The following is a 13,817-nucleotide window of genomic DNA, read 5'->3' on the forward strand; positions in this document are numbered from 1 at the left end:
CTTTTGGGCTTCTTTTTTTGGGCTTCTTTTTTTGGTGGTGGTGTTGTTGTTGTTGTTGTTGTTGTCGTATGTTTTAATTCCCTTTATGGGGGGAGGTGGGCAGGCAACAAAGTCTCTTTTCTCAGATTATTATTATTATTAAGATTTTTATTGCATATTTAATCTCCAAAATATAAGTGGTTATTTTAATAAAACATAACAAAGATTTTTTTTAAGTAGAAATTGTTTTTATTTGTAGTTACTGTTACAGGTACTGCGTTACACCCAATGACTGCGACAGTGTCCTCACAAGTACGGAAAGGCACACGTGTGAAGGCCAATTCTCGCGATGAGATGAGAATGCGCGAGAACGAGCAAAGGGAACCGTCAAGGAAGCGGCTGTTATTTATCGAACCCAATAATGGCTGCTACCCAACAAGTCTGTTGTTCTCTTTGCGCGCTGGTCGACATTGGAGGGTCATCCATATTTCAATCGTCACTTTGAAGCCGTCATTACCTCCGGTAAGAAAAGGCAAACAAAGCAATGCTAACTTTGCTGATAAAACCGTTTTAAAATACCGTCAGTCGCCAGCTGTTTTGTGTCTTTTTGTCCAGCTCAGACTGGTTCCGCTATCGCGTTCCGCCAGACTCCACTCAGAAAATAAATAACTGAACTATGCGGCAGGTTTTGGTTTGTTTTGTAAACGTGAAAAACTCAGTGCTAGGCTTTTTGTGAATATGTAACAACCACTCTCAAATTCGGGAAGGTTTAAAACGTGCCAAACTGCACCAGTTTTAGTGAAGCTGTGCTAAATTGTTATAGACCTATCTATTCTCTTTGACCTGCACATTATGTGCGTGCAGGAATCTCATGGCATGCTATTGGCTCATTAGCTTCTGAATTTAAAATCATGATAATATGTTATCCCAAAAGCAATTGTACAGGCATGGGGCGGTTACCTTTATAATATTAGACTATAAAATACGAATTTCCTCAGTGGAGTTCTGCGTGTGCAGGGCAGTGGCCTTTATTACGGCTAACCCTGTGACGATTTCTCCATATATCCGCTTTAAGCTTCTTTTAATTCACCCTGTGATTGAAATTCTCAGACAGATAAATTTCTGCATGATAGTTTGAGAAATTGTCCCGGAAGAGGTCGCAATTAGTTTATTTCCAAGATCACCAGTCACCTCTGCATCCTCCCAGCCGTCGTGTTTATAGTGTTGGAGGATATGGCGTGCATGTTTTTTGTTCCATGTGGTAGGAAATATGTGTTTAAGGAAACTTTCAGCGTGTGCCTGATTGAAATCTAAGCTTTTATTTTGAAGTGGTCATTACCGGTGTTGCATGCACCTTGCTGCTGCAGCAGGGATTATGTAATGCAGCCTGTCTGCAATCATCCTCTGGAATAACCCTGCAGGCAAGCGGTGGCTATGTCACTGTTATAGAACAGGATAATGGTCTGTGCTCATTCATTTCACTGTGTCTTTCTCGGTAGCACTAGATGTTTCTCTTTCACTTTGAGAGGATTGTTGGTTTTGCACTCTTTCATGCCTTAAAATACATTTTTTACAACAGTTTCATAAAGTATTGTTGTCATATTCGACGAAGCAAGTTCAACCTCTCTTAATTTAGTGTAACAAGGGTTTGCCTTCAAACTGAAATTTCTCACAGCTGACCTTTTGAACTCTGGTGTCTCTGTAGTTGCTCTGCTGGCCTTGCTGGTCTCCCACAATGCATTGCCAGATGCGTTTCTGTGTGTCTCACCAATCATCATAACAAAACCCATCAAGCCACCCAGTTTACACCAGTGCAGCAAAACGGGAAGGTAGGAGCCTGTCAACCACCGTTCTACTCTTTGTTTGTGAGTTGCTGTTTTAATCAGAGACAGGTAAATATTTATGGAAAAAACACATGTTGAATCTCCTTCTTTTTTTTTAGGTCCTATTCTGGTCTAACTTGTTCCTCATCTTTACTCCAACCATGTCTGGTTCTGGAGATTTACCAGGTGAGTAATTCCTATGACAGGAGTATTCAAATTTCAGTCAGGACTAGTTTTCCATTGTTAGAATTGGGCCATTCTGTTCATGTATGCAGAAAGAATAGTGCGCTTGCAGCTATGCAGAAGCATCTGAATAAGGCTTTTATTTCGTTGTATTGTTGCCTGTTTGGGAAGAGTGTAAGCCTTGTTTTAATACTTCTAGCTACATGTATATTTCCTCTAGATGTGTAACATGCAGGCAATCATGAAGTTGCTGTTTTGATAAGAGGACAACTGCAGTTGTTGGCTACATGAATCATTTTTTTTTCCTGCTTGAAAGGTGGTTGAACAAGCTTTGTCCAAGCAACATGAATGAAGCCATTTGTCAGTTAGACAAAGTTAAAAGTTAGACTCTTTTTTTGGACTTACCCTTAACCGTAAACCTAAATGTAAGGCTTAGTTCTCATGGTGCCAGTATGACATACTGGATTTCCCCCATGTTTGTGTTGTTCCTGCAACTGGATGATTAATATTGTTCCAGGATCAGCGCTACGTATCATACCAGCCACATAGTTGAGATGTCATAACCTTAAAAACTTTAAAAGTAGTGTCGCAAGTGGTAATTGTGGGTGTGTAATGCAATATTTTGTAACCACAGGTGACACAACCCTTTTGTTTTGTTTTTTTTAACATGTTACAGATGATTATCTTCGAGGCTTTTTACCAAAAAGAAAACTTGAAAAAGCTTTCTAACACATGATTGATGTTTGTGGGGTGGGGGCGTTCTTCTGAAGTTTTTCCTTCAGAAGTCAGGCGAGCTGATATAAAGAGAAGCAGTGTAAGGAGCAGGCTGCCGTGGATGAATGGACCCTTTTTAACATGGGAGACTGGCATTTGGGCCTGGGTTAAAATGAAAAGTCACTGCTGGCATAATATTTTTAGACTTTATATATTTTAAATTATGCTTTTAAATTTAATTTTCAGTTGTTTCTTAAGTGCAAAAGTGTCAGGTGGATTTAATTCAACAAGGTCAGGTTTAAGAGAGGACATGGATTTGAGTTTATACCTTTTTTTGCAAACATTAACTATGTTTAAGAAAGTGGGTTTTTTTGTTTGTTTTTTTGTGTGAAAAATGCTGCGGGTTGTCTATTTGTGAATCATAGAACTGTGAGATGCTCCGCTTTGCAAAAATTATTGCATTTTGTGCTAGTTTTACTGTTTTTAAGGTTGAGTATTAACACAACAACATGACTGGTTAGTTTTACCGGCACAGAGATCTCAGGTGGTGATTAAAAAAAGAAAATCCACATTGAATTTTGTTAACTGTGAGTACAACCCCGTGAATACCAAGCTCTACACGATTTCAAGATACAGCAGATTAATGCTTTGAACCTTAATGACCGTGTAAACCTCGGCTGCTATGAACACACACACAAAAATCTGCAGCTTTCTGACGTCATTGCTCCTGAAAGTTACATTTTAACAACCCGTTCGTAACTTTCTCCTCTTTATACCGTTTTTGAGCTTTGTTCCATTATTTTATTTTTTGCATATGTTCAAGTTTTCCTCCCAATGCAAATTGTTGGCATGTGACTGTTGCCAGTCATGGTTTCTTAGTTGTGGTTAAGAGATCAGGAGTTGTTTTTGTTTTTCTAGTTTAAAGCATGATATTTTTTTTATAAATGAGTCATGCAGAATAAATGAAACTTGGGAAAAAATGTGGCATATTTTAAGCTTCGATTTGTAGCAGCAAACCATACTTCACAGATGCTTAATTGAATAAAATGAAGTTGAATATCTAATCAGCACACTTGTCTTTGCAGCATATTGCTGAGAAAAATTGCATAATTTTGGCATCTCTCATCCTTACAGGGAGAGAATTAAAAAATTATCAAATAATTTGCTTTTGTTTCACTTCCATGTTTTCCACTTCATTCTCCATATGAAGGCACTTGCAGTGGCTTCACGCCCACCCTACAGTTTGGGAGTCAATGCCCTGCACACAGAGTGGTGCATTGAGCAGTTGCTCTCCAGATATCTCTGGTAACAGAACAGCTTACAGCAGCTCATCCAAACAACCATGCTCAGCCCCCCTCGGCAACCACATTCTCTATCTGAAGCTGATAAGCTACATGATTGTTGAAGTAGGCAAAGAACAGGCAAATATACTGAGATATTGATTTATTAGTAAATTGATGTAATAGACTGTAACTTCTGTAGGTCCAAAAATAGTTTCCCCACTCATTTCACATCACTGGGATCAGTGAATAGGGTAACTGCCAGGATGCCGTATGATTAATTCTCAGTTGCATGTTAATGTGCAAAAAGTTCAGCATGTTCCTGTCCACATATAAAAGGATTGCACACATTGTTTTGTCTTCCCCACCAAATGCAGCTGAGCAGATTTCAAGTTAACACATTTATAGCGAGTCCCACGCTGAATCACACACGTCCATCAACTATTAATATCTGTATGTACTATGGTTTATTATTGTTCCTGACACGAACATTAACAAAACAGATGCTTATCACAACATTTGCCTGAAACTGGAACTTACAGCAGTAGCAGATATTTCTCAACAGTCAATCAATATGATGTAAACATTAGAAAACCTATAAATACACACTGTTCTCAGGTTTATATACCAAACATGTTTTTTGGGTTTGTTTTTTGTTTTTTGGGGGGGGGGGATTGGGAGAATTGGGTCAGGGTGTATCCACAGGTGTCTTTTCTCACACAGCAGGATTTTCTGCCTTAGCAATATTTATAGTATTTTAAATAATCCATGTGTTTTAGGCATGGCGGAGAGGGCAGAAGGCAGGGTACGTGATAGATAATTAGCTGTGGCGTTTCCACAACCGCACAGTCTAACACGACGTGTTCTTAGCAGGTAAAAGGTCAGCTTATGTCTGAACTGACCATGTAGTAGGGGTGGGGGAAAAAATCTATACTGTGTAGTATCGTGATATTTTGTTTGCTAATAATGTATCGATACAGGGACAGCAGAAATCGATATTTTGTTACAAAAAAGGTTTTTGTGCTCTGACTTCAGAGCATGTTGATCCTTTTTCTGAGCAAGAATCCTGACATTCCTTCACTGTCCAAATGTGTTTAACTTGTTTTTATGGCAGCAATAAACATGACAGTTTACTTATTTTAATTTAAGACATGTTTTATTTTAATTAAGTTTAAAACTTTATTTAATGTAAAATTATATTTTGTTTTAATTTACTTTCAAATTCTTCAGTTGCTGAAGGGGCTGCATAGTTTTCATAAACTGCATAGTTCAGAATAGCTATAATTGTACCAGATGGTTGATTCAGTTAAGTTGGACTAGACTGTAATACAAACCGTTCAGTTTGTCAACAATAAAACTGAAATGAGAGAAAGACTGAGTGTGAGACTTTGATATTAGAGAAAATGAATATTGATAAAGTTTACCTTTATGTACAGAATCTGAATATCGCAAAATATTTTAAAAAATTGCAATAATATCGTATCGTGCATTAAGTATTGTGATAATATCGTATTGTGGGATGTATGGTGATTCCCACCTCTACCATGTAGGGGACATGCATTGTCATGAACCTGTAGGTAAGCTTCAGGGCTACAGTCCGACACAATATGATGATCGAACCACAATCTCAAGCAGTGAATGTGGGAAATCCTGCTAATTCTAAAACACATCTCAGAATGATTTTGGAGACTGCACTAGACGAGGGAGAGCTGGTGTTTAGTCCCCATTGGGATTATTTTTTGTGTTTGCAGCCATCGAGGGATCTGGGATGGGGATGAAGCTTCCTGTCGGAATGACCCGGCGTGCCATCAGCTATGACGATAATCTGGAGGCCCCCATGTCCACACCGCCTCACGACATCAGTATCAACAACCTGTGGAAACGACCGATCATACCCGAAAGGAAGTTCACACACCTGGCTGAGGTGACACACGCTGCTTTACTTTTAAACTGCCCGTATTTTCAGTGCGTGGGTGCTGATGATGTTTTCTCACCAGGAGGATGAGAGTGGTGCGAGTCAGTCTGCAGCGCAGGACACTGGAGCCTCTAGACCACAAGCTGTGGTGAAAACCAAGGCTTCTTCCATCATCATGAATTCTCTCATCAACAGTATGTTACTCCTGTTCATGATGATATTCTGTATTAAGGGTGCATTTATCTGAGTGAGTGTTCTTGACAAGTTTGATCAAATACTACAGCAGAAACGTCAAACTGATTTTACATCACGGACTGGACGAAGTGGTACAGACACATGAAATTCCCCTTTTTGTCAGTGTAAAGAGCTTTAACTACACATGTAATTTAATTAAATACTTTAGGATTAATTTGTAAGAAGAAAATGTGCAAACTTACAGAAAAAGTTCTGCTACAAAGTAGCTTGTTTACTCATTGTTTGAATTTATAATAATTGTGCATGAAAGTGCATTCACATTAGAATCAAACTGTTTTTCTCTGTTTCAGAGCAAACTCAGGATAGCGTATATAAGTTTGAGCAGACGGCAGGGCTCTCTGACACCGGCTACACTCCCCACAAAGGCCTCACTGCTGAGGAGACGAGACATCACCATCGCGTGCCCGAAACAATCCAGGTCAGACACACGTGTAACCCGTGTGCACCCAAAATGCAGCTGATTATTTCTCACGGTTGTTAAATCAGCCTTGAATTGAATTTTTACTTTATGCCACCAACCTGGTTGATTTCTAACGAGATTGCTCACATAACTGTTTCCACCAATTAAATGTGCAATGTGGAACTGAATCCATAAATTCCCACTGAGAAGAGACCAGTGCCAGTCATCAGCAAATATGCATTAAACCAAAAAATAAAATGCTCCATTCGTGATCATCAGAAGTAAGCTGCTGCACCTGTTGTTACTGGTTTTAGGCTGTATCATTTAATTCTTGTTTGGCTCACCAGTTCTACTGTTTTAGTGGGAGTTTATTATCAAAGGGCTCCAGCTGTTTTTAGACTGATATTATAATAGACTGCACATAGATAATACCCAGCAGGGAACCGAAAACTAACAAAGGAAGCCAATGCGCGCGCACACATGCGCAGGAGACCATAATATTTGGAAGAAAATAACTATAAAACTTCTATTTAATTTTTTTTATATAATGCCACATTAAAACAACAGTCACGACACCTGCTGGCGAAATTGTGGTACTTATTTAGGAGCCCACTCACATATATTCTGGTCATGCCCAAAACTCCGCTCATTTTGGAATGACATATTTAAAGTTCTCAATACAGTTTTCCAGCAACCATTAACAAAAGACCAACAGCTAGCCATTTTAGGAGTATTACCAAATGGTTTTGCGGGAAACAATAAAAAGTATCTTTTAAGAATCTTGCTTACAACAGCACTAAAGTGTATCACTATTAAATGGCTGAATCTTGACCCACCTTCATATAGTATGTGGATGGATAAAGTAAGAGAAATTTACCAGATGGAGGAAATAACATCTGCTCTGCAGATTCAGAGAGAATTGTTTACTGAGCGTTGGCGACCCATACATGCTTTACTGTTTCAATAATTTAGCATAGGTCTTCATTTAAGGCTAGATTTGTCACATGTTATTTACTATTACATACAGTTTTTGTTCTGTTTTCTTCTTTTTTTTGTCTGTTTGTTTGTTTGCTTGGGTTTTGTTTTGCTTTCTAGTTTTGTTTTGTGCTTCCTAATTGCAGTTCTTATTTTAATCTACATTTCTGCATTGCGGTTCCTATAACTGTCCTACTTGTGAACATTGACAATGTTGTAAATTATAATAAAAATTGAGTTAAAAAAAAAACAGTCACCTCAAGGTGCTTTATATTGTTACAATAACAGAGAGGAAAACCTCAACAATCATATGACCCCTATGAGCAAGCAGTTGGCAACAGTGGGAAGGAAAAACTCCCTTTTAACAGGAAAAAAACTCCTGCAGAATCAAGCTCGGAGAGTGGCAGCAATCTGCCGCGACCAGTTGGGAATGATGGGAGGAAGACGGGACAAAAGTGACACTGTAGGAGCGAGGTGGAAATTAATAATCACTAATCATTAAATGCAGAGAGGTGTATAAACATTTAGTGAGTGAAAGAGGCGAGTGAAGTGCATCATGGGAAACCTCTTTCAGCCTAGACCTATTGCAGCGTCACTGAGACAGGATTCAGGGTCACTGGATCCAGCCCCAACTATATGCTTTAACAAAAGCCTTATCTTAAAAGTAGAGAACGTGTTTGTTTCCCAAATTAAACTGGGAGCCGTTTCCACAGAATAGAAGAATAGCTGAAGGCTCTGCCTCCCATTCTACTTTTAGACACTGTAGGACCCACAAGTAAACCAGCAGTCTGAGAGAGAAGTGCTCTGTTGGATTGATGCTGTACTACAAGGTCTTTAAGATAAGATGGGGAAGGATTATTCAAGTACTTATATGTGAGGATTTTAAATATTGATTCTGGATTTAGCAAGGATCCAATGATGACCTGACGTTGCCTTTGGAGGAACTGCTGTTGCAAACACTTCCTCTTTCTCTTCAATTTCCCGTGCTTTAGGTGCTTCAGGGTGTTCTGCCTTAGTTGCTTGTTATTACAAATCCTTAAAAAGCCTAACCAGGGTCATAGTCTGCAAATTAGCTGTGGCTAGAAGTCCTACATATACTGTGTCGGTTGCATTTTTGTTTAAATGCAGTGTTATTTATGTGTTGTCCCTGGTATAAAAATAAAAACAATACAAATAAAAGCATTTGCCCTGCAGGCAGCATGTTTGTTTCAAAGTGAGTAAAGTAACTGTTACATTTTCACAGAGGTCAAAGGTTTACAGTGTGTTTTGTTGTTTCTATTGTAGAAACTCCAGATCCAGAGCATGGAGGCCAAGGAAGAGCGCCAGAGCTCCTCCGCCCAGTCCACTCCATCCAACACACCACACAGCTCCCCTAAATCACAGCGCAGGTACAACCACACACTTACACTCAGTGTCCTCAGGTTGTCAGCCTGCTCGTCTAAACCCAACAATGTGATAAATGCTAAAAACCTAACCGTGTTTACACTTTGTGTGTTTGTGAAGAGGCTGGTTCGGTAGTTCGAGTTCAGAGCTCAGTATCGCCTCCTCCTCCAACAGCAGTTTGGACATGGCTGGAGTAGACGTCGGGGGAGGAGGAGGAGGAGGAGGTGTAGTGGAACGATGGGGTGTCTTCGGACCTCGACCACCTGTCCATAAGTCGACCTCTGACCTGGGATCAGACTCCACAACTTCAGGTAACGGCACAGCCTCAGTGTGAACCTGTGGAAATGACTTGAGTGTTTGCTTGTCTTGTGTAAACAAAACTGGAAAAGGTTCTCCTCAGAATTCCCACGAGACGTGTTCAATACAATAAACAAAATAAAGAGTAGAAACATGAAGCGCTGCGGTAATAAACTAAAATAACCCCTCACTATGGAAGAACAAAGACCCATATGACCAGTTCAGTCCAGGAGTGGGGTTAATGAGTGATTGAATGAACTTCAGACTGACGGTAAACACTGAACAACATTCAGGGCTGACAACCCTGAGAGACTGATCAGTCATTGGCTTTTAGCAATGGCGAGCTGAGATTTCTTCATCGCATTGATATAAAACTACAGCTCACCGATGACTTTTGAGAAACTGCGTTTAGGTCTTTACATGTGGGATGTTCAGTTTGAATCAGAGACTTTTAAAATCTTCTTCCCAGGATGACTTTCGGTAGGTAACCCGAGAAAAGTAATATGTTTGCAGGGACCTGAGTGAATTAGATGTTTTACAGCTTAAAGAATTTTTTTCTTTCAAAAGACGTTTCTTTTATAGAGTTTGTTTAAAAAAAACAAACAGACAGCTGCTTTATATTTATAGTGTGGTGGGAGAATCAGATTCTTTATTATTATTATTATTACTATTGTTATTGATTTTTTGGGGGGGGGGAAGAGATTAAATTAGGCTGAGGGGGTTTTCTTGAAGATGGAGAAGCAGTTTTGGGTGTGTTTGTTTTATTTTGGGGGGTTTTGGTGGTGTGGGTTGTGTGTCTGTGTTATAATGGGAATTATTTATTTTTATTAATTGGCTCTGACTAGGGATGCACTGATACCAATACTGGTATCGGGTATCGGGGCCGATACTGTAAAATGTGTGTGTACTCATACTTGTAAAAGTTAACCGACACCATGAACCGACACTAACTTATTTCATTAATCAGAGGCTGGCATGTCATTTCTGTTGTAGTTTGTTAGATTGGCCACTAGGGGGCCAATTATTATTTTATTTGTTATTTATTTTATAATTTTTTATATTTTATTAATTTTATTATTTATATAATAATAATTATTTTGTTTGTTTACAATATGGACTCTGCAATAATTTAAAAGTTTATTTTATTCACAAACCTAATTTGTATTTATTTTATTCCAAACAGAAGTGTTTATTTATTATTCTGAAAGCTCGAGGCAGTACCAATAGATCAGTGATATGTGGAGACTCTGCAATAATTTCACAGAAGTGCTTATTTTTCACTTGAAATTTTTGTGGTCATTTTTATTAAGATTTTATTTTTTAACGGCAGGGAATATAATAAAACCTGTCTTCCAATTAAGTGTGTGTGTGTGTGTGTGTGTGTGTGTGTGTGGTAGAAGTATCGTTTTTTTGTACTCTGTATCGGCAAGTACTCAGATCCAAGTATCGGTATTGTATCGGTTTGAAAAAATTGGTATCGTTGCATCCCTAGCTCTGACAATGAATTCAAAGAGATAATAATTTAAAAAGAAACCCTTATTTGTGGACACATTGTAAAATGTTTAAAATGTATTGATTTATTATTTTATTTTTTTAAATATTGTCACTTTATATCAACCACCTTCTGAGCCTCTTGCAAGTTGTATTATCATCTTTTTTTTCCCAGCAGGCTTTGCTCTGCAGGCGTACCGTGGCGCTCAGAAGCCGACCCCGATGGAGGTGATGAAGACGCAGGCTCGACTGGCCGACGGCTCTTCCATTCAGAAGGTGTCTCCACCCATAATGGAGATTCCCACGGTGGAGGGTCGGCGGCATGGAACCCGAACGCACAAGCTCAAACCGAGAGATATGAACATCCTGACGCCCTCCGGCTTCTGAGAACGCAAGCTGCCTGACGCACCGACCACAGGTCCCATGAAATGATGACGTCCTCGTGCTTAGTTCAGTGCATTCCAGTTCTTCTTTTTTTTCTTTTTTAAGTCCAAATCTCTTCAAATGTTACCGTGTTTAGGTCATTAACGCCCTCAATTTGAGGTCCGGTTACTCTTCCAAATATAAATCCAACAGATTTTGCACTGCCTAAACAGTCCTGTATAAGTTTCTGTCGTTAAGTTATAATTTAACCCACCAAGTAACTACCTTGGATCTGTGAGTGCAACGCTATTTGCCACACAGGAGTTAGATGGAGAACGTTGTAAACAAACCTCCACTTAGTCTAATTTAGGTGGCAGGGTGGCTGAGCTGTAAGCTAAGCACCCGAGCTGACGGTCAAACATCACAATTTACAGACGGACCTCCTAATCAGCTTTGACCTACAGTAATTACTGCAATAATCCCGTTTTTGGTCAGTTAATCCAAGCTTGTGGTTTTGCCTCAAAATAAAAGTGGACCAGTAAATCTGACTGACTGACTGATTATCATCTGACCTGCCAGACAAGAACTCTTACAATCATGTTTCAATTTAGATCTTTTTTTTTTCCCCACGTTATCCAAAGGCTTAAACATCTCTGACTTGAAATTATGCTGGTAATGACTTTTCCCATTCCTCCATAGATTTGGGGGTGAGCAGCTTTATGTAAATATTTTTGAAATATCAACTGTGGAACTTAAACTATTTCATGGGACCTTTTAACAGCAGCTCTAACCACTTAAGATAACCACTGTGCTGTCCACCATCTTTCCCATTTAAAAACAAACGTGGTTATATACATTTAAAAAACAAAAAAGAAAAGCGTGATGCATATTCAGTGTTTCTTGGATGTAAAATCAAACGCATTGACCAACCAGGTCAGCATGAATCACCCCACAATGAAGTGAAGAGCTTATGTTGGTGAAGCTGAAACTGAAGATATAAGTATCATATACTAACGCACTTTATCCTCATCATAACGTCTAACTCGACCCCAGACCCTCTGCTGTCACGCAGCCCTCCAGGGTAACGATGCTAAAGCTTCCTCTGATATGTTCTGCCTGTCACTAAAATATTTTTCTTCCATTTTGGGATGAATAAATACTAAATTTCTCGGGTGCAGTATCAGTATCAGACAACATAAACAGACGATTCTCTAATTATATTGTAACAAGTTTTGTCTCAGGAAAATTGTCAGGCTCCTCCTCAAACGTTCCAGTTATTTCTTTTGCAAAAAATTGTTTTTGTTTTGTTTTGTGGGATATTTAATGTATAGATTGAAGTTTGCTTGTTTTTTTTCCCACTTCCTCTTTTGCAGAAGATTTTATTCCCTTTTTGGGTATGAGAAAAAACTATCTTAGTAAATTTAGGAAGAAAAGCTAAACGATGGGAAGAAGTTTGTAGTTGGTGCTTATTAGCTGATGTGTGCCCAGTGAGCATCCTGCAGAAACCATCACAGATGCTCTTTCTGCTTTTGGCAGTTTCTTTTTTCTTTTTTTGGGTCCCCAGTTGCAACAGTGTGCAAACAAATGTTCTTCATCTCTAAAAGGCCTTAATATAAGAGGAAGTAAATGTAATGCAAGGTTTTATTTTACTTCCCTTAGTGGTCCTACAATGCTAGCTTACTGGTAATTATCGATGTTATATGCAAAGTTTCTGCAGGATGATGCATGCTACGCTTCTTAGAAAATACTGGGCGCTGTAGTAACAACGCTAAATGAAAAGGTGGATCCTGGTTGGAGTTACTGATGATGCACTCTTGTTATGAAGTGGAAACGGTCCCTTTGCTGGGAATAGATTCGGCGTGGACGATTTCATGAAGTGGAAAGTTCCAAGTCCATGTCATCTGCCACCTGTAACTCTGCTGTGGTGTTTAGTCACATGTTTCCTTTTGGTCCTGTGTGAACAACCCTGGACACAAAAGCAAACGTCCACACTGTTGTTAGATGTGTAGCTATTAAATGGCTGTTTTGTTTTTTTGCTGTTATTTTTATGTTCACAAGTGCTTTGTGTTTAAAGTGTGACCCTTTAAATCTCTCTCCAGACCGAAGCATCAGAACCGAACCTCCTCTGATTGTACGTGTGACTCTGTAGTGACTGAAGTAATTTTTGTTTGGTTTTTGTTTTGTTTTGACCAATTAATGGTTCAAAGAAGTTTTCCTGGATTTTTAGTCTCTGTACAGTTTTCTTCTCTTTGAGAATAAATGTTACACTCTCATCAGCCACACAGGAGTCAAGTATTCATTGCGTGTGTTTAAAATCTGTTTCGTCAAACATTTTAAACAGACCCTCCTGCCAGAACAGTTACATTCATCTGTTCATTTTATATATAAAATAAAAACAGTTATATACACACAGTGACATCACTTAATAGTTTATCTCCCACATCCTGCTTTATCGTGCTTTTAAGCTCTAAATGTTACCATCATTTCTAAAATGAACATTTTGCAGACTTTAAACTCCTGATTGAGACGATACACTCAACAGCTGTGTTTATTGCAATTATAGATCCGTTTACAGTTATAGTGGTCTCCTGTTTTACAACTATGAATTTAATTTAGCTTCATTTTTATAGATCCAGAAACAACTGTCTTTTATATACAGTTGTTGTTGGGGTTTTTTTGTTAGCTGGTGGATGTTAGGATGCCAACTTGAAACCCATCTAAGGAAACTGTTTCAGTTGACATCTTTAAAGTTCTGAAGA

At 38.8% G+C, this 13,817-nt stretch overlaps 1 protein-coding gene across 3 annotated transcripts; it reads left to right on the forward strand.

Moving 5' to 3' along the window:
- The first annotated feature begins 359 nt into the window (after positions 1–359).
- On the forward strand, positions 360–13,332 carry LOC102784503 (putative monooxygenase p33MONOX). 3 transcript variants are annotated; one of them, XM_087847519.1, is made up of 9 exons: positions 360–501; positions 1,685–1,844; positions 1,922–1,988; positions 5,731–5,903; positions 5,977–6,088; positions 6,440–6,567; positions 8,809–8,912; positions 9,028–9,218; positions 10,871–13,332. In XM_087847519.1, exons 3-9 carry the CDS (start codon positions 1,964–1,966, stop codon positions 11,080–11,082), a joined length of 945 nt encoding a protein of 314 aa, XP_087703645.1. In that variant the 5' UTR covers positions 360–501; positions 1,685–1,844; positions 1,922–1,963; the 3' UTR covers positions 11,083–13,332. The 3 variants fall into 3 exon arrangements, with proteins under 3 accessions (XP_087703645.1, XP_087703644.1, XP_087703647.1); XM_087847518.1 differs by having other exon boundaries at positions 1,685–1,808; XM_087847521.1 differs by having other exon boundaries at positions 1,685–1,808; positions 10,874–13,332.
- Positions 13,333–13,817: the final 485 nt, after the last annotated feature.

Source organism: Neolamprologus brichardi, chromosome 10 (assembly GCF_056152115.1).
Source record: "Neolamprologus brichardi isolate AB-2024 chromosome 10, ASM5615211v1, whole genome shotgun sequence".
NCBI classification, from domain to species: domain Eukaryota; kingdom Metazoa; phylum Chordata; class Actinopteri; order Cichliformes; family Cichlidae; genus Neolamprologus; species Neolamprologus brichardi.